Source organism: Eublepharis macularius, chromosome 12, assembly GCF_028583425.1.
Source record: "Eublepharis macularius isolate TG4126 chromosome 12, MPM_Emac_v1.0, whole genome shotgun sequence".
In the NCBI taxonomy this organism is placed as follows: domain Eukaryota; kingdom Metazoa; phylum Chordata; class Lepidosauria; order Squamata; family Eublepharidae; genus Eublepharis; species Eublepharis macularius.
The window spans coordinates 64,218,490-64,238,797 of record NC_072801.1 but is presented as its reverse complement, the minus strand read 5'-3'; the positions used below and the strand labels follow the sequence as shown (position 1 = coordinate 64,238,797).

At 46.5% G+C, this 20,308-nt stretch overlaps 2 protein-coding genes across 8 annotated transcripts; one reads left to right on the top strand and one right to left on the bottom strand.

Moving 5' to 3' along the window:
- Window positions 1-764: 764 nt before the first annotated feature.
- Window positions 765-20,174, bottom strand: PRR14 (proline rich 14). Of its 7 annotated transcripts, none has more exons than XM_054993206.1 (12): window positions 20,098-20,174; window positions 9,881-10,081; window positions 9,387-9,654; window positions 8,638-8,768; window positions 8,283-8,544; window positions 8,130-8,179; window positions 7,779-7,870; window positions 6,604-7,354; window positions 5,663-5,777; window positions 5,458-5,564; window positions 2,859-2,930; window positions 765-1,865 (listed from the first exon to the last, which is right to left on the bottom strand). In XM_054993206.1, the coding sequence occupies exons 2-12, from the start codon at window positions 9,976-9,978 to the stop codon at window positions 1,616-1,618; spliced, it is 2,196 nt and encodes a 731-aa protein (XP_054849181.1). In that variant the 5' UTR covers window positions 9,979-10,081; window positions 20,098-20,174; the 3' UTR covers window positions 765-1,615. The 7 variants fall into 7 exon arrangements, with proteins under 7 accessions (XP_054849181.1, XP_054849178.1, XP_054849183.1 ...); XM_054993203.1 differs by lacking the exon at window positions 20,098-20,174 and adding an exon at window positions 14,025-14,216; XM_054993208.1 differs by lacking the exon at window positions 20,098-20,174 and adding an exon at window positions 14,025-14,216 and having other exon boundaries at window positions 7,779-7,867.
- On the top strand, window positions 14,370-17,655 carry LOC129338755 (zinc finger and SCAN domain-containing protein 2-like). The gene is made up of 2 exons (XM_054993222.1): window positions 14,370-14,501; window positions 14,846-17,655. The coding sequence occupies exons 1-2, from the start codon at window positions 14,387-14,389 to the stop codon at window positions 15,817-15,819; spliced, it is 1,089 nt and encodes a 362-aa protein (XP_054849197.1). The 5' UTR covers window positions 14,370-14,386; the 3' UTR covers window positions 15,820-17,655.
- Window positions 20,175-20,308: the final 134 nt, after the last annotated feature.

Here is a 20,308-nt window from a genome sequence, read left to right as displayed (position 1 = left end):
ACAAACACAAGTGGGGAGGGGAGGAATAGGGCTAAGCAATTTGTAATGCTTTAGAAATGTAGTTAGGTAAAAAAAATTACTAAGCAGAAGCAGAGAGTAGATGGATCATAACTACACCCCCATTTAACCCAAACAGAGTACAGAGGGGAGTGCCATTGAAGAAGGGAGCCTTTTCCTTCCTTTAATTTTAAAGCAACAGAACTAGACCTAGGGCAAGGCAGAAGTTGCCATGGGCTACTGTTCCCCTTTCATTTGCAGATCAATTGAGTGCTAAAATGCTTTGCCCAAGGTGCACTAGAACAAAGGCCATACAATAAATTCAGAACAATGACGAAAGGCAGCTGCCAAGGGATTGACACACTGCATATTTAGCAAGAAATTTTACAAACAAAGGAGAGGGCCTCAGTGAACACATCTTGTTAAAGATGACAGAAATACAAGTTGTAGAATTAGGATTAATTGTATCCTATCTGGATTATCTATCATGTTGTTCATATAAAAAATTGTAATAACACAGTATGTCTGACTTGTCATTTGTCCAGCACTAACCTGGCTTTTATCATTTTACTGTGGTTAATAAACTACGCATTCCCGAAAGGAGACAGTAATTCAGTTCTATGTAGCCTATAGTTTACAGTTGATTTTAATTCACTTGCTAAAAGACCGAATGAGTCCATTTCACATCCTGTAACGGTCTCCCATAGCACGGGGAATGCAACAATGCCAATTAAGAGAAGCAGTCTGGAATTTATTTTTTATGCTGAAATGTTTATTAGAAATATAGATTAATACAAAAATGCAAACAAAAAAACCTCATGCCTAACTGCACATATCTTCCCAGAAAGTCAACATGAACTGGGAGTACTGAGGCTCTGCTCCTGAGTGAAGACCCAAACCAATTCTGCAAGATTCTCAACTGTTTGTGGCCTGTAAGCTTTGCCACCCGGCATGGATATATGCCCCTTTTCTCAACTTTTAGCAACTCTTCCTTTTGTCCATTTCATCTTCTGTCTCATAATAAGCCTGCTTCCTTTGTCCTTTCCAACCTACAGGCCTGAAAATTGTTTGGGGGGAGATGAAAACCCAGAATGGGTAATTTGTTCCCCATCTGGTCAGGCACATCACATTCTGGCAGATGACACAATGATATAGGGCACTGGACGGAAAAAAATCTTACTACCAACCCACCCAGCAATGCAAGGCACCAGTGGCCCAATTGTGCGTAGAACGAGCACAGAGAAGGGGCAGCCTCCGGACACCCCAAACATTCTTCCTCTTGCACTTGTGAACCAAAGATCTGAGATACGGTGCCAAAGCAGGCAGCTTGATGACTGATCTGGTGGCACTGAGTGACTCAGTTTTCATACAGTGTCCATGTTTGCAGTCTGATCGAAGGATCCACAGAGGATGAGACAGCAGTAACAGAAGACCAGCTTTCAGGATGACTGGGCTTAGAGAACAAAGATGACCACAGGTGAAGTCTGGAGTGGTGACAGCCATTTGAAAGACACTCAGCTAGTTCAGAGAAGCAGGTACTTCTGGGGGGGTGGGGAAACAGGAGTGCAAAGGATTCTAGGCTACCCTTTCTTCTTTACAGATGCAAGCTCTGTTCAGCTCAGTGCTCTTCTTCCTCAAATAAGGCATCCAGCTCTGCCAGCCGCTGCTGCAACATCCTTTCCAGTTCAGGTGGCTGAGGCTGAGCCCTCCGTCCCCCTGCTCTGCGCCCTCCTCGGGAACGGGCTTTGCGTGGTTTGCGGGGAAGGCCCCCCTCCTGGAACTCCATGGCTCTTTTCAGCTTGCGTTGGCTGGTGAAAATGAGCGCTCCATTGCGTTCCAGCGGCACCTCAAAGATAGTCTCAAATGATCTGCAGGAACAGACATCAGGTGAGAGGCAGGAATCTCTGAGAGACTCTAGATCAAGGCTAGCCTGGCCTGTACAGAAGACCAATAGGTGAAGATCAGTTACAAAATGCCCTCCTGAAGTATTGTGGCTGGAATAAATTACCTATAAACACAGACACAACGTGTAACAGGCTTTGGTTACAATTACAAGGGATTCGGTTGAAATTTTGGCAACATCTAACAGTGAAACAAAGAAAAGTCAAGCATGAAAATAAGTTTAGAGGGTGCAGCAATGAAAATCCATGGAAGGATCAAGAGTGCCTTAGTAGTAAGCAAAACACAACTCTTCTCAAAGCTCCCTTTCGACTCAGAGCCTTCAGTACTAATTCCTTGGACATTAAAATTTGTTCTGTCAACCTTGAGAACTAGAAACTTTTAAAAGGAAAACAGCAGTTATCACAAAAGCAGCTCAGATGCCACAGGGCAAAGGAAGACTGTGCACAACCTTAAGTATATACAGGACGAGGAAACCCCTAAAAACCATGAAGTATGGCACAGGGTGGGTGATTCAGCATTAAATAATCAAAGCGAAAAACTGGACTGCTGCAGTTCATCTGCACATTTTTTATAAAATGCAAGCAGCACAATTTGTGTATCATTTTCAGGTACACCACATGCTATGTAACTAAAGACAGCTGACGCATTTCAATACTATCACTGCTCCAAAATGCCAAGTCTCAAATAGGAATACTCTTCCTGACCTGTACTTCCCAATACACCAGAGACTCAGAAAGGAGTTCTTACAACTTTTGACTAAACCCCACCCTCACCCCCATTCTGTTGTTGCGAATCACCATGTATCTCCTTTCATTTCCTGAAGAGATTACTCTGAGTTCTGGGTCAGTCGCTATTTCAGTTTGACAAGGTGTGTCCTTGCACAGACAATGATCATATCCATGAAAGCCTCGATGTTCAGGGAAAAGGCAGAAGCCTGCGATCTCTGAAGACCTCCTCACCTTTTCTCTGTGGGCGTGCGGTAGTTCTTGTTTGTGTAGATCTCCTCTAAGCTGAATTCCTTCTTGTTCAGCCTGACAAAAAAACAAAACTCATCAACCAGAGAATCTCTTGCCTGATGCCAAAAATGCACACTCTCCAAAGTAGGGAAATAGGTGCCTAGCTCTACAGTGCACCAAGACAACATTATCTTACCTTCCAAACTCTCACATCCCATAGATACTGAAATAATTGTCTTGCTCTACCCTGCCAGCCCAGCCTACAAGGCCCCATTCCCAAGATCCGAGGAGCCCTAGCTTCAGCTCCTTCTGCTTCTGCAATTCACATTCTGCAGAGCTTTCAGAAACGCTTATCATGAACTACGCTACCCAAGAGTCCTGGTTACCGGTCCCCATCAGACAGCCAATGTGGTGTAGTAGTTAGATTAGGCTCTGGGAGCCCCAGATTTGAATCCCCAGTTTGCCATGGAAGCTTACTGTGTGACCCACAGAATTTGAGCCTAATTTACTTCATAAGACTGGTGGACTGGGTCCAGGAGACAATAAATGCCTCCCTGAGAGGAGTAGTTGCTCCTGCCTTAAGGCACACAGTGGTGCATCCACTCCTTAAAAAAACCTCCTCTGGACCCAGGAGAGTTGAACAACTATTGACCAGTCTCAAAATGTATCATTTTTGAGCAAGGTGATTGAACAAGTGGGAAGCTGGCCAACATCAGAGATTCCTGAAGGAAGCAGATTGTTTGGATCCTTTCCAATTTGGTTTCAGGCCTGGATATGGGACTGAAATAGTCACCTTGGTAGTCCTTGTGGATGACCTGTACCATGAGATGGACACAGTGTGACCCTCTTAATTCTCCAGGACCTCTGGCGCTTTTGATACCATCTATCACTATCCTTCTGGACCACCTTTCAGGCTTGGGAGTGGGAAGCACCGTTCTCTGGTAGTTTGGATCTTATCTTGAAGGTAGGGTTTCAGAGTGTGGTGCTGTGGGACTGCTGTTCCATTCACTGGCTGCTGACAAATGGGGTGCTGCAAAGTTCTATCCTGCCCGCCATGCTTTTCAACATCTACGTAAAGCTGCTGGGAGATGCAATCCAGTGAGTCAAGCTGAGTTGCCACCAGTATGCAGCTCTATTTTGAGCTTCCAACAGATCCCCAGGATGTTGTGGAAAACATTAACAGGTGACAGGGCAGTTTTGGAATGTATGAGGGCCAGTACTTTTTTCTTAATAGAGGAGCCAGTACTCATGATGTTTGCTGCCAAGGGGAGGCCAAGCCCACTGAGTGAAAGAGGAGCCAATACTGCATACTGGCACATACCCTCAGAAAAAAATCCCTGATGAGGGGCTAACATACTGAAATATTTGACTCAGGAAATGGGCTATCTCCTGTTCTGGATGGGGCTGTGCTCCCTTGAAGGAGCAGGTTTGTTGCTTGGGGATGCTGCTGGACTTAGGCCTCCTGTTGGATAAACATGTGGCATCAATAACCAGCTTTGGTTAGTGAATCAATTATGGCCCTTCCTGAGCAGAAAAAGATCTTGCAGCAGTAGTACATGCCCTGGTACTATCTAGATTATATTACTGCAATGCATTCTATGTGGGGGCTGCCCTTGAAGGCTGCTCAGAAGCTACAATTGATATAGTATGCTCTGGCCAGAATGTTGACTGGAATGGGTCATATCACTCCAGTCATGTTCCAGCTACAGTGGCTCTCAATTTGCTTCTGGGCTCAGTTCAAGGCACTGGTATTAACCTTCAAAGCCGTCTATGGCTTGATGCCAACACAGCTTTAGAACCGCCTTCTCCCATATGAAACTGCCTGTTCACTCTGAAGGCCCTGCTTCAGGTACCCCTGCCATCTGAGGCTAGATGGGTGGCACAACTCAAGAAAGGGCATTCTTGGTTAAGGTGCCAAAACTTTGGAACTCTCTCACCAGTGAGATTCATCTGTCTCCCTATCATTTGTCCTCTACCAGGGGTGAAGAGTTTGTTTTGTTTGGTATACCCCCAATAACTGTTATTGGCCCTCCTCCCTGGTTTTGATGTTGTTTATGTTTTTCCTGAATTATTTTGTAAATACTTTATAATAGCAACAACGTTCGATTTATATACCGCCCTTCAGGACAACTTCATGCCCACTCAGAGCGGTTTACAAAGTATGTTATCATTATCCCCACAACAAAAACCCCTGTGAGGTGGGTGGAGCTGAGAGAGCTCCAGAGAACTGTGACTAGCCCAAGGTCACCCAGCTGGCTTCAAGTGGAGGAGTGGGGAATCAAACCTGGTTCTCCAGATTAGAGACCCGCACTCTTAACCACTACACCAAATGTTAAACGTTGTTTTACTATTTTGATATTCACTGCCTTGGAGACTATTTTAGTAGGAAGGCAGCAGATAAATGTTTTAAATAAATTAAATCTGCACTTGTGTCCCAAGCATAAAGGCTATGTAAAACCAGATCCCATCCCTTCTCCAAACACTGTGGAACACAATTCACCCAAGTTTCTGGGACCTGTCCCTTCATTTCAAAATCCCATCCCTCTTTGGAGCAGCTAAGCCCTGCCCCGTTCCATTCTAACCCTCTTCTGGATGCTCTCACCTGACAGGCCGGGGAAGCCCCATGGGGGTGAGGTTAACGTGCTGCCTGACAGGCGTCCTGCGGATCCTTATGGAGGAAACCTTCCCTACTGTGATCTCTTGGGAATCCTGGAGAAAACAAGGGCATGATCATGCAAAAACAATCATAAAATCCCCCCAAATAGAGCCCTGTTCTACAGCCGCCCCCCGCCCCCAGTGTGACTGACCTTCATCTCAGACTCTGAAAGCATAATCTGCTCTGATGCAAGTATCTCCGAGTCAGCCGCATTCAGGCCAGACTCAGGTACTCGCTGTCCACCATCGAGAGAAGGGGAGAGGTCTCTAGAAGGGCAAAAGAGAAAGCATACAAGTAGAAGCAAGTCCTAGATATACTTGCAGATCAGTTGTTCTCACTTGCAATCTTGAGGTGGTGGGTGGGGCCAAACAGACTAACTGATGGAACAGGAATCAGGCACTGTAGAAAACAGGAGAACTGGTGCCTTCACACCTGTGAGCAGATTGAAGAAAGTAAGACCCCGTACACAAACTATCCTCCAGCACTAATCAGTACCAAGAAATGCAGAGGTGTGTGCATTACACCATCAAACTGCTGGTCTTTCTAACCCAGAGACCCTGACCAGTCCTCAGGAAATGGATCTTTTCCATCCCTATTCTTGAGATCCTGTAAAGAAGCAAGTGGAGGGGACAGAGGAGGGAACTTTGACATACAAAAGGATATGTCTTCTGCTGGAAGGGTCCTTCTTTGTATACCTGTTGTTTGTAGTGTGTCTGCCTAGGACCTAAGAGACCTGGGTTCAAAGCCCCACTAAATCATGTAACTTGCTGAGCAATTCTCTCATTCTCTCTCAACCTAACTTATCTGCACAACATCCCTGCAAAGTAGAACAGGGAAAGGACAATTACATATGCTTCCTTGAGCTTTTGAAAGGAAGGTGAGATAAATATGTACTAGATGCCTATGTCCAATCAAGGTATTATTTTTTTAAAAAAATTATAAGCAAGGAGAATCAGCGAATGCACACTAGCCTAAGAGCTTGCTCACGTTTTGCTATGGTGGCTTCCCTCAGCTTTTGAAAGGTATCGCTCTATAAAAACCATCAAGAAAGCAAACAAGGGACAAGGCAGGAAGGAGGGGAAAAGGTTTTACCTGGAACGAACTGGGTCAGATTCAAGGCAGCAGGAAGGCACAGGGGAGGAGTAGGAGGAACCATCACTGTGGGGAGTGTGCACAGAGGGACCAACCAAGAGGCGCACAGGGGGCGAACTGAAGGGATACACCTCCTTGCGTAGGCAGGGCAAGGTGGGACAGCCCAACTCTCGGGATACCTCCAGGCTGCACACAGTGTGCCGGCGCTGTCGCAGCTGTGCTGAGAGGGAAGGAGATGTAGAGGAAGATCGCCAAGAACGGGCCCCCGGAAAATCTGGACAGGAGTAGCTACGTCCAAGGCGGGGCTGGGGAGCCGGATCCCCTTCATTCAGGCGCCACTGGCGGATTGGTGGCCGTCCGCTCACCACCAGGCTGCTTGCTGCCGCTGCCACCTCCTCCTCCTCCTCTTCTTCTTCTTCATGGTGGCAAGTCCTCTTCCGGGGGCGCGGCTCTGAAATTGCAATTTTGACTTCAATGTTGACTCGTTGGCGTGGAGCTCCTGGCTGGGCTGACACCTGGTCCTCGGTCTCCTGGGGGCATGGTGGTAGGGAGAGAGTCCCCTCAGTGGACAGGAGGGAGGGCTTAGAGGGACTAAGAAAGATGTCAGCGAAAGCCTCCAGCTTGGACCGCATGCTCTGGAAGACAGGGACCAGGCCCCAGTGCCGGAAACGGGGGACCACAGATGGACGCAAGAGAGTTGAAGCTGAAGGTGGCCAGTAGGAGAGAGGTTCAGTTGTTCTAGAAGGTGCATCTAATGGGAAGAAAAGTGAAAGACACAGGAAAATCCCAAACAAGTGGTTATTTGCTTACATCATTATCATTCATCTTGACACTTATGGCTCAGTATACCTTTATTGTTATTCTACATACAAATCCCCTAACACTCACTTTGTACTTTCCTACCTTTGGCAGAGCGGTGTATCATTAACTGATATCCTCTGCTGCACACACAGATTCAAAGTGAACCCAAACTACACCTTTCAGGATGATGTACACAAAATTTGTTCATAAGGCTGAGATTTGTTTATTGGTTGCAAATTTCTGTAGCCGGCATGGATGGTACAAGAAAGGTAACGCAACAAAAACGCTTCTCAACACTCTCCCAGCCCTAAAATGCCGCCTTGCCCAGAGGAACAGACTGACAGTACACAGAGCCGAATCCAGAGCCTCCCTACCTGTCTGTTGACATTTCTCATGTTTATCAGAAAGGACGGACTTTTCCACCTTGAGAGCAGGCATTTCGTGAGGCAATTTCACTTGATCGCTACTGCGTAAGAGCAAAAACACAGGGAAAGTGACGGGCAGCCTTCTTTGGCCCCTCAAACCGAGGCGCACTAGAGAGGCCAGGGTGCCTAAGACACCATGCCTTTAAATCACAAGGGAGCGTAGGATGGTATAAAAGGACTCAATACTAAAGCCCTCAAAGCTGGCGAGTTTTCTTGCTTTATCAGTTGGCGCCACTCCGCTGGGGGGAAAGTGGCACAGCCAATTCCAAGTCTCAGCTTGTTTTCTGAAGGAGAACTCACCTACAGGGGGACAGCAAGGTCTCCAGTGGCTCCTTGCCAGCACCGTCATCCTGCCAGCAAGAAGAGACGTCTGAACTGAAACTTGGACCAGGCCACCGCCCTCCTGCTCCCTCCATGTTATTTCCCTTTCTCCCCTTTCCCCTCCCAACTCACCGTTGCTGTGCTCAAGGAACAGTCTTCTACGCTGATGGCCAGGATCTTTCGTCGGGCGTTCTCCAGAGAGGATGCCTTCACCCCCTCGCTGTCATTTGCTAGGGGTGCCGCCGTCTGCAGGCGTTGCCTCTTGGCTTGTAGGTGCTCTGACTTGTGGTCTTGAAGGGGAGGAAGTCTCTGGGCCCACAGCTGCTGGCAACCATGAGCCAGCCTCTCCCGAGGCCCTTGACAGGGTGGGGAGTGCCCCTTAGGGGGAGACGATCTGGGGGGGAAGAAAGGAGAAAAGGACAGAGGGCTTCGAGTTAGGTACATAAGCCCACGCCTCTCTCTGGTTTGTTCATGGGTCTTTGCTCACCTGGAGACAGTGCTGCTTTGACCCTCTGCCAGCCAGGTGACTCCACCTTCATTCATATTTGTTGACAGGAGGGGATTTGCACAGGGGGACACAGATGATCTCGGCAGAGGTGAGCACCCTTGTGGGGCTTCCTGGGGAAAGTGAGACATCCCCTCGAGTTTCAAACAGCTTATGAACAGATAAAATCAGGGGCCTTCTCTCCTCCTGTTCCCCCAGCCCAAGATCTTGCTAGTGAGGATAATCCATTCTTTGGGGAACACAACTCAAGCAGCTTGAGTGCTCACCACCATGTGGAAGACCACAATATACCACAGGGCAATCACTGTTCCACTAACTGGGTAGTGCAAAGCAATTTTGGGAGCTACATGACATTGAGAACTTGTGCCTGCCTTCCTGTATTTTCTCAAGAGTTAATACAGGAAGGCAGGCACAAGTTCTCAAAGTCAAGTAGCTCCCAAAAGGCCAGGTAGTTCCTATTCGCTGGGAGCCACAGCTAAATTGGCAGTTGTGGAGTCTTTTCTGACACAGCCTAGGGTGTAGGAAACAGGTGTCTGAGGTGCAAACAAAGGAGGAAACCTCACAGGGCAATGTCATGGAGGTTTGGGACACGCAGGATCGGGAGATTTCGACTGAAGAGGCAATTGCTTGTTGTGAGAAGGGAGCTAAGAAACTCCTTCCTTGGTCCTTATTCAGTTGGGTCCCGTTTTATCAAAGCCCACCCAGCCACTACTCTAGAACATCCCACTCACAAGCACTTGAGTTGTGGAGAAGTCCTCCAGATCCACAGCCAGCACCCTCCGCTGTTTCTTCTCCATCGGAGACGCCATGTGCCACAGGCTCTTCCCCACTCTTCCACAAGCTTCCTCATTGCTCTCCACCACAGGGGGCAGCCCCTGCTGCAGGCGTTGTCTTTTGCTGGGTGACCTGTCTGCCTCCCCACATTGGAAGGAAGGCATCCCGCCCTGCTTATGGGGTTTGGGGCAGAGAATGGGGGATCCTTGCTCCTCAGGGGAAGGCCTGAAAATGTGAAATGATACACAGGGTCTCAACGCTGCGACACGGCTCCTCCCTCCCACTGCTAAATTTTATTGCGTAAACTGCTTTTATGCTTTTAATACTGATTTTATTGTAAACTTAATTTATCTATGCTGTGATCCGCTCTGAGCCTATTTGCGGGGAGAGCGGATAATAAATCCAATAAATAAATAAAATACACTTTTAGAGAGTCCAACTCTTCTCTCACCTGTAGATCATGATTTTTCGTCGCCTAATCTGTTTGTCACGAGCAGGCACTGGCTGGGGGTCTCCCTCTGAAGCTTCTGCGATAAGGGTACCCTCCATGGCTGGTTCCAGGAAGCAGAGATCTCCCCTCACCCCCAGGATCAGAGGTTTGGAGGCCGGCCTAGAGTGGCCCACCGGGCCCTCATCCTTCACTTCTCCGCTTCTGAAAAAAAGGAAGACACCTGCATGAAGCCATCACCCCCCTGCTCAACACAGATGCAGCTCTGCCTTATCCATGTAAAACACTCTTACTTCAGATTCACTTGGAACATATCCTATCCTGGCTCTGCAGCCAGGGTTCTGTCTTTTATAAGTGTTTGGGGGGGGAGGATCATATTTACCTGTAAGCTCAAAAAAGAAGAGTATGTTATGTAAAGGGGTGCCCAGTTCTTATGAGGTACCCCTTTATGAATGCCTTAACATCACATCTGATAGCCCCGTTGGTTCACAAAGATATCTTTCCCCACAGTGCCAATCACAATTCTTCTGAGGAAAAAGAAGGTACAAAGGCATGAGGGGGATTAATTATGCCTCCCCTCAGAGAAGATAATTATACACCATTAACTACCATGCAAACAGCACGTTAGCAACAACAAAAAATCCAAACTCTCCCCACAGGGATTCTCTAGGGGTAACCAGACTAGAAGCTCACATGGCAAGAGGAACATTTCCCAGCACAAAGTTAACAGTATTAAGCAGAGTGAGACACACAAACCAAGCAGGCATCTGGCAAAAGCAGATGAGCACCAATGAATTAAAGGAGCAAATCTGAAGATACAAAACCTACAGGAGGCACGAGCCAGAGCAGCACAGAAGAAAACAAGTTACCACCAAGACTTCTTTTAAAAGATCCCAATGCAAACATGTTAGGGGAAGGCCAACTTCAGCTCCTACATGATAGACATCTCCTCTGAACTGTCAACTCTCATTACCCTCTCTATTATATTACTAGCAACAGAGCCCATTGTGAGAAGAAATACAACGGGCTCTAGCAGTGGGGCCTTGGGAGGGCTGCACCAGTATGGCCCTTCCAAGGCCTTGCAGTGGCCACGGGGAGCCCTGCCCCGAGCACGGCCTTCCCACTGCCTCCGTGGCAACTGCAGGGCCACGCTGTGCCTTCCCACCGGCTCCATGGCTCCTCAGAGGCCTGTCACAGGTGGCACAGTGTCCCAGCGTGGACCTCCCAAGGCTCCACAGCGGTCTCGCCAGGACGCACTGATGACTCGCCTTTTATCTTTGTGCAGGTGCACCTGCGCACCTGCAGGCCCCTCAGTGTCCCTGCGCAAGGATAAAAAGTGAGTCGTTGCCAATACGGCTCGGCTTTTACATAGCAGAATGGATAAGTAGGCTAGAAGTCCAACATGACCATTAGAAGTAGAGTAAGGGCAGCTCAGTGATGCTGCTTTGTTTCTTTCTACCGCATGGCAGAAACCAAGACACCAAAAATTAGCTGCTGGACATATCAGGTTCCACACCAAGACATAAACAACAGGGGCCAGTGCAGCAGTTGACCCCAGTGACTCGATCAGGCAGTCTCAAATCACAATGAGTCTACAGCGAATTAAACTAATTAGTCAGTACCTGCTGTAAACAACCCTTACAGACCACATCTAATAATGTCTACTCTGGAGTAAAACAAAACAGAAGTCCAGTGGCATCTTAAAGATTAACATTTATCCCCTGCATGAGCTTCGAACTAAGTCACTCTTGTTTCAATGAAATGAAACATAAGTAGGATCGCAGCCTCTCTTCCACCTTAACTTTTCATTCCTGAAAATCTCACTCCTCAGCTGGGAGCAGTATTCCCTCTCTCCCGTCCCCAACAACCTTATTTTTTTTCCAGCAAGAACAATATGCTGTACAGGATAGCGGAACAGCAAGATCGGAGTCCAGTGGCATCTTAGAGCCCAACAAGATTTTCAGGGTGTAAGCTTTTGAGAGTCAAAGCTCCCTTCTTCAGATGCAAAGAATATTTGAAGTGATATCTGAAATGGTATGTGAAGAAGAGAGCTCTGACTCTCAGAAGTTTATACCCTGAAAATCTTGTTCGTCTCCAAGGTCCCACTGGACTCCAATCCTGCTGTTCTACAGTCTCCTATCCAGAAAGGTTAAAAAACAGAGGATTCGAGAAACAGAGGATTCAAGAAGCAAAGAAAATTACAGTCAACCAGGGTCACTCCTCCCATCCCTTTCTTTCTACCTAACTAGGCTTCATTGTTTAGGATCACTTTCCTTCTTACTAAATATGCACCTTTCCTGTGGTGTGTCCTACTAAACAGGAGGAGGACAATGTCAAAGGAAACCTTGCCTGTAAGAAAAAAGGTGTATCTGGGGCACACAGGATATATCCCATTGATCTGCCCCACCATTATTTCCCCAAGTAATTCCTCCCCCAGCCACAGACATATATACACTCGAACCTCTTAACTAGCTACTTAAGTACCTTTACTCAAAAAGCCTTCTGCCAGAGCTCCTCTTTCACATTCTCTTCAAACCCTGGGCATCCTCCACTCCATTTCTTCTCTCCACCCTGCCCCCAAACATCTTTCCACCACGATCTCCTGCATGATCCCTACGGTTGCCAACTTCCAGGTGGTGGCTGTAGGTCTAGATCTCCCGGAATTACAACTAATCTCCGAGCCAGTTCCCCTGGAGAAAATGGCTACTACGTTAGAGGGTGGACTCTATGGCATGGTATCCCGCCTAGGTCCCTCCCCTCCCCAAACCAGGCTTCACTACCCCCAGTTCTCCAGAAATTTCCCAACCTGGAGAAATCCCTCTAAGTCTTCCTCCCACGAGCTTTCCACCTCCTTCTCTCACGATCTCTTCCAGGCATCTTCCATCAGATCCCTCTGCTGTCCCCAATCCCACCATTCGCCAGGCACATCCTTCTCCATACTTACCGGCATACGGCATCCCACCTCAACCCCACCCCACCCCCAGCCGGGGTATCTCATCTGCAGCCACACTTTCTCAACCAAATCACTATCTCAATCAAATAAGTACCCGCATCAATTCAGGCATCTCAGATTAAATAAAAACTACATTTAAAAGAAAGCACGCTCTCAGGTTTCTTACCCCCCTCCCTTCAGCTCACCAGCTCTTCCTCGCCCTGTTCCCCTGCCCTTCTCCTACCACCGCCACCGCCCGACCTTCTCAGATGGTTCTCCAGATCCAGCTCGGCCAATAGTGGTAGACCTTGCTTTCAACCGCAACCAATAGACAAGCCCTTCTTTGCAGAGGTCGGGCGGCCAAAGTGCCGCCATCTCTGCTGAGGGCAAACGGGAGCTGGGGCGCTGTTTGCGTTGCAAGAAAAAGCGTGGATGTCATCTTGAGTAAGGGTGCTAGCCCCGCTGAAGTTAGAATTCACCATTTTGAGCAAGGGCAAAAAAAAAAGGAAAAGGTCATGGGCGGTAGCCATCTTGAGTGCGGGAAGACAATAGCTGACGCTCGTTTAGTCGCCGCCATTTGAATGGAAGGCTAGAAACTGGAAATTTTAAAGGGATCTGGCGGATTTCCCCCCCAGAAAGGTCTTTTTCATCATGCAATTTTTCAGGGAACAGTTACTCTAAATTTTGGAATAAAACTCTGGATTAATTTCTATTGTATTTAAAGACTGACGCTCATTTTCAGAATTTATGTTACATGTTTTTTTTAAAGATTAGAGGAGCACAATCCCAAATCGTTTTCCAGATTTGGCTCACCGCGACTAAGTTCTCCATACCTTTGTTGGGAAACTTGGTAAACAATCGATTGAAGAATTAAAATATGCCTAGACTGTGGAAGTCTCCGTCATAAGTAATGTTGCTTTTTAAAAAAAACATTCTCATAATTAGTTGTACATGAACGTAACTATGCCTGTTCTTGTCTACCTAATTTGCTTCAAGGCAGAAATTTTGTAGTGAGGAGGCAGTAAAGGGGAACAGCGTGAAACAGACCCCCACCCCCACCCCATATAGCATTTAATGTTTACATCGTAATTATTAAGCTCTTTTAATAAAATAACATTTAAATGTTTTACAGTGGCACTAAAACCTAGAAGTATACTTACCGAACAATTGTCAAGAACACAATCTACACATTCCCTTTTGAAACTAGAAACTTACCTTTACACACCCAGATCATTCCAGTAGGGGATCCTAGAACAAGCCATTCAGTTATGATGGTACCAAAAAATCCCTCTTCTAATTTTCTGTTTACATTAACTCTTTTTCCCTCCTTCATCCTTGGAAACCATTCATTCTTTCTCGTCTTTCCCCAGAATCCATTCCGTTTTCCTTCCTCCTCCCCCAATTTACTCTCCCTTCTTTTCTTTTTTTAAAAAATCTCTCTAGTTTGCCAGTTTGGGAAACTACATCTTCCAGGATGCTTTGCAAAGTCAGCCTCCTTTCCCACACTCCCTTGGATTGCGTCTGTTGGGTGTGCTCTCCTTTTCAACTCTGCCTTGCTTCTCCATCTAGTTCTTCCTATGGAGGCTGGAGTTCTCTCTGTTTCTGCTGCCTCCTGCCCCTCAGCTGAAGGTTCCTTGTATTTGCTCCTGCCTCTCAGCATCTCTACTGGTGGGTCATTGGTGCTTACACCAGGTAAGGATAAGGAACATACAGAAAAGGGCGCATAGACCAGGGCTTACCCTGATTTGAGGAATCTGTGTGTGTGTGTGTGTGTGTGTGTGTGTGTGTGTGTGTGTGTGTGTGTGTCACACTAGCAAAACAAAAACTATCATTTTTCCCCAGGTTGTTTTTCCCCATTTTGTTTCAAAGATTCCTTGTCTTGGAAGTCTTCTCCCACATCACCTTTAAACCAACACAAGTTTACACACAATAGCATCTGGCAGGAAAAAAACTGTCCCTTTGTTACCCAGGAGGAGGAGTATGCTGTTTTAAAGCAGGTGTTTAATTTGGTGGCCAAACCTGTTTTCTGTTCACAGCACACGGAACAAATTCTGCCTGGATTCTGACTCTCCCAGCAGAAAGTAAGAAGAAAGAAGAAAGTTCACAGAAAGAAAGTCTTGGAATAGCCTTGAGTGTCCCCAAATGGAAAGGAGATGAGGAAATCCAGCAAGCAGATCCTGTAGAAGACCAACTGGCTCTTCATAAACAAAAGTTCAAGGCTCCCACAGGGTCCCTGTATGGCAAGTCTAAATCCTACAGATGCTCTGACTGTGGGAAAAGTTACCACAGGAGCACAGATCTCTTAAGACATCAGAGAACCCATACTGGAGAAAGGCCTTATCTGTGTTTAGACTGCGGGAAGAGCTTCAGTCGAAGTTCCATCCTCCTTGAACATCAAAGGATCCATACAGGTGAAAAGCCATACAAATGCAGCCATTGTGGGCAAGGGTTTAGCCAAAGTTCCAACCGGAACCAGCATGAGAGGACTCACAGCAAAGAGAAAATGAGTAGCCTGGCATGTTGGAGAAAGAACCGGCAAAGGACAGAGGACCAGAAGAGTGGGCCTAAAAAGCTGATGACAATAGATGAGGGTATAGGGACTAAGCTGGGACCTGGAGGGGGATCTCAGTTGCCTGGGGAAAACCTCCCTTGGAGCTCAAAGAAGTTGAAGTACCAGAGGCGCCATTTGTTTGAAAAGCCCTATAGGTGTCCACAGTGTGGGAAATGCTTTGCACGCAGCACGGATTTTATCCGGCATCATATCACTCACACAGGTGAGAAGCCCTACACCTGTGTGAAGTGTGGCAAGAGTTTTACACGCAGCTCTGTCCTCACTGAGCATCAGCGCATCCACACGGGCGAAAGACCCTACAAGTGCAGGCTGTGTGGGAAGGGCTTCAGCCAGAACTCCAACCGTCACCAGCATGAGGCAATCCACCAAGCTGAGAAAACTTCCAAACACCTCCTGAAAGGCAGGAAAACATTAAACTGGGAGGCTGGGGTTCATTAGGCAACAGAAAATCCACTCTGCTGGTGGGAAAGCTTGATTAGTCAAAGAAGAATTTTAAAAAGAATGTTAATCCACTATGAACAAAAGAATCTGAAGGGGACAGGAGAACCTTAGAACAATTTGAGGATTTCCTCCCCTCTCTCTCTGGCAAGGGGGAACTGCCATTGTATGAAAACAAAATATTCTTCCTGCAGAAATCTCAGGCAAGATGCATGTTTGGATAGCATTACCATGGCCAAAGGGGGAAATAAAGCACTTATTCCAGTTATATTTTCATTGAACATAACCTGAACACAATATCATCTTCTCTTTGATTATATATCAAAGAGAAACCACAGGATTTGAGTCCAGGGTATAAGCTTTTGAGAGTCAAAGTTCCCTTCTTCAGATACCTCCTGAAGAAGGGAGCTTTGATTCTTGAAAGTTTATACCCCCAAAATCTTGTGGGTCTTGTGGGCCACTGGATTCAAATCCTGTTGTTCCTACTGCAGACCAACACGGTTCCTTACCTGAAACTATAATGCATTTGTATATTTTCATATACAAATGCATTCCAGTCCTACGCATATTTACTCAGAAGTGAATCTCATTGAGTTAATTAGGACTCAATCCCATTGAAACGAGCCTATTAGAAAATGGATCCTGTTTTTGGCCATTTTCACACTGCTTACTGGCCATGGAACATCACAACAGCGTCTTCCTGGCACAATTTCATGCGAGAACAACTCATGAGAAACCGCACCTGGAAGACGCTGTCGTTCTGGGAGCTTGGCGCAATGTTCCGTGGCCGGTAAGCAGTGTGAAAACGGCCTTTTCCTTCTTTTTCTAAAGGACATGTCACCGGAATGTGGTTTTTTCCTTCCTCTTTTCTATTTGGTTATATATAGGCTCAGGCACAGTGAAATTTGATTTAGCCACATTCTAGAATACTTGCAGGGTGTGTACTACCTGTTTTTCATGCATTCTGCTATAGAAGATTGTGTAATAATAATATTGTAATAATAACATTCAATTTACATACCGCCCTTCAGGATGACTTAATACCCACTCAGAGTGGTTTACAAAGTATGTTATCATTATCCGCACAAGAATCACCCTGTGAGGTGGGTGGGGCTGAGAGAGCTCCTAGAAGCTGTGACTGATGCAACAGCTGGCTTCAAGTGGAGGAGTGGGGAATCAAACCCGGTTCTCCAGATTAGAGTCCCGCGCTCTTAACCACTACACCAAACTGACATGATCATGATACATACAAATGATCGTGCAAGAAGGTGCTCCATTTCCTTTTTGAGTCATAGTTAAGAATCATATAAATTTTTGTTCTGTAAGCCTGGGCAGGAATTTCACATTGTGTCATTTTCTGGCCCTGCATCCCCTCACCCCACCCTTGGTTCCTAATTACTGGAATCTCTTCTCTCACAGGGAATGTGTACCATGAAAGCCACACACTTTTATCTTCTAATGTTTTGCAATGTAATGGATATTTTATGATCCTGAAAATAACATACCTCTGAGCATGTGCAAAGTATACTTCCCCTCATCACTGTAAACACAGCCCCCTCTATGTATATTTCCAATTAGGAAGATGGGTAGATAATCCAGTTCAGAGTAGCTTTGAGTCTCAATACTCTTCATTTCAGGAATTAATAACTTCCTATTTGTGAAGGACAGGTGTGCTATTAATAAAATAAAGTGATAGGAAAAGAGTCATAGAAAGTTATGTTTTTTAGGACCGATAATGATGTCACCCCACCCTCCTCCATTTCCTGCCTGCTTTGTAACCACAAGTCCTTAGCCTCAATTCAATATTTGGTTCGAACAAACAAGTGTACCATCCACTGCCACCCCCTCTCCCCAGGAATATACATTTTCCTGTTCACATGACATCTGTATGGTGTGTTTTTTATCTTAGACACATGACCTTCTGATCTGCAATGAAATTTGGGTAGGATGTAACTGATTAAACTCTAGAACCAATTTCCACTGCTGGTGATTAATCTTGGCCGTGGGAAGTGAGATACAATATATTTGCATAGGAATCACCTGCCAAAGACCATTAGCCATCCATAGATAGCAGCTTGTTCAGACACTTATGTAGCAGTGGTATTCTGCAGTATGAACAGGCCCTAGGAGTTGATCTTTCCTGCTGGCCCCTGCATTTAAAAGATGCTATATCCCAGATGAATGGTCCAGCCATTCCTGCATCCTCCAAATGCTACAGCCCAAGCCACAAGGTACAATTGCTATCTCCTGTCCTGGTTGAGAATCCTGTGCCTTTTAACTGGGAGACATTCAGCAAATGCTGCTTTTCTTACCACTGCAACTTTGTCCTGAGAAAAATGTATAGTGGATAAATTTCTCCCAGTCATCCAGTCCTAAAGATGCAGAAGCTTCAGTCAGTAAAGAAGCTGAGATCCCAGATGAAGGCATATGCTCTACATCTTCTGCACCAAAATTGATGGTAAAAAACAATGGACATAGGAAAAGATTGGGGGGGGGGATATTTACCTCCTGCTGTTTTAAAAGGGAGCACACTTCCTATTAAGTTAGAGGGGAGAAATTGCACATCTGTATTCAGAGTATTTAAATGTGGAAATAATTTGACATAAGCACCTTATCAAGTTTGGCTGCTTATCTTTAGTATATTTACAAGTCAAGGGGATGGATAGAGTTACTTCCATTTCCTAAAGAGATGTTGCTAGTGGAATAGGCTGTTGGAGAAGGTTATTCCACCAGTTCCTACAAACTTTCAGTAGGGTCTTGAATTACAATACCCATTTGGAGGCTGGGGAAGGCTTGTGGCCCTGTGAAGTGTTTATGCAGACAACTGCCACACTGCACCATTTGTTGGCTTATAAATTGAAAAGTGACAGCACTCCAGCCTTCCTGGAAAGGGTGTCTTCTGCTCTAGGAGACGGTGTTGGTTGGGATTATACAGAAGCGGAGAAATACTTTTTCTCCCCTTCCCATAATACCAGAACTCGGGGGCACTCGATGAAGTTGATGACAATAAATTCAGGATGGACAAAAGGAAGTATTTCTTCACTCAACTAGTAATTAAATTGTGGGGTTCACAGCCAGTAGTTGTAGTGATGGCCGTAGCTTTCAAAGAAGGTTAGACAGATTCATGGAGGATGGGTCTTTCAGTGACTACTGGCCGTGATGATTAAAGGGAACCTCCATATTCAGAGGTAGTAAACCTGTGGATTGATTGACTGAAAGTCCACCTGTTTCACTGATCCCCAAAGTGGGATCATACAGTGCAATACAATCAACAGTGAGGAGATTCACTGAACAAATAAAACAGGGTATGCATTGCAGAAATTTCAAAAACAGCATACATCTGAACACAGAATGATTGCTGAAACAAAGCACAAGTAATTAAACACGACAAGATATCTTTAACGACCCAGAAACTACCCAGTAGGGGCATATCTATATATCAGCAGAAAGTACCCAGTAGAGTAGTCTACAGTCCCGGTTCTTTTACCCAGGCATCTCTCTGAGCCATTTTCTTCAGCACAGCCAGAGGCAACAACAGAGGGAAGCACTGGCCTCTATGTCCTGTTGTTTCTCCAGCCAGGGCAACTGGTTGGTAGCTATGTGAAACAGGATGGTAGCTGGAACTTCACATGTGCCCTCTAGATTATTACTTCTCATGTTTCAGACCAGAATTAATTATTGAAGGTGGTATTCAGGATTCGAGCCTGCAGGGTAGGGTACCCATTCCAGGTTGGGAAATTCCTGGAGATTTGGGGGGTGGAGCCTGGGGAGGGCAGGGTTTGAGGAGGGAGAGACCTCAGGGGAGTATGATGCCATAGAGTCCACCCTCCAAAGCAGCCGTTTTCACCCGGAAGATAGTTTCAGGTGGGTAGCCGTGTCGGTCTGCAGTCGAAGAGCAAGACCTGGGTCCACTAGCACCTTTAAATCAACTAGATTTCCAAGGCATGAGCTTTCGAAGGAGCTTTGACTCTCGAAAGCTCATACCTTGGAGATCTAGCTGGTCTTTAAGGTGCTAGCGGACCGGAGTTTTCTCCAGCGGAACTGATCTCTGTTGCATGGGGAGTAGTTATGATTCCAGGAGATCTCCCGCTCGCCCACCCCCACCCCCGACTGCTAATCCTAACTAGAACCTGCCTCCTATAGCGTTGGAAGCTCAGATTCTGTGCAAATGGGGGAGAGTTACTCAACGGTGACGGAAAGGCACTTTGCACATGCTCAAAGGCACTCTTCATTGCTATTAGATAGTTCCATGCCCTGAAACCCCCACTGTTACATTACATGATCTAGAGCGGGGGTTCCGGCAGCAGAAGCGGGAAGCCGTGCTCGCTCCGGTTCGCGGACTGCGGGATTCAAACGGCCTCGACTTGCCGTTTAAGAAGGCGGAGGGCAGTGGGCGGGCGCGGAACGCCTGGGTCCACCCCCCGCTCCGGCTGGCAGGAAAACGGCGGTTGCCACTCAGCCTGGCTATCCGGCCTCTCCGCCAACGAGA

What these genes read in the sequence shown, in the direction of transcription:
- PRR14 (XM_054993206.1), bottom strand. Translation starts at nt 9,978, where the DNA reads ATGGAGGGTACCCTTATCGCAGAAGCTTCAGAGGGAGACCCCCAGCCA. An exon ending in TCTCCACAACTCAAGTGCTT is followed by an intron (nt 8,769 to 9,386) that starts GTGAGTGGGATG and finishes CACTTTCCCCAG; the next exon opens with GAAGCCCCACAAGGGTGCTC. An exon ending in GTTCCTTGAGCACAGCAACG is followed by an intron (nt 8,180 to 8,282) that starts GTGAGTTGGGAG and finishes TCTTGCTGGCAG; the next exon opens with GATGACGGTGCTGGCAAGGA.
- LOC129338755 (XM_054993222.1), top strand. Translation starts at nt 14,387, where the DNA reads ATGGAGGCTGGAGTTCTCTCTGTTTCTGCTGCCTCCTGCCCCTCAGCT. An exon ending in GTCATTGGTGCTTACACCAG is followed by an intron (nt 14,502 to 14,845) that starts GTAAGGATAAGG and finishes TTCTGTTCACAG; the next exon opens with CACACGGAACAAATTCTGCC.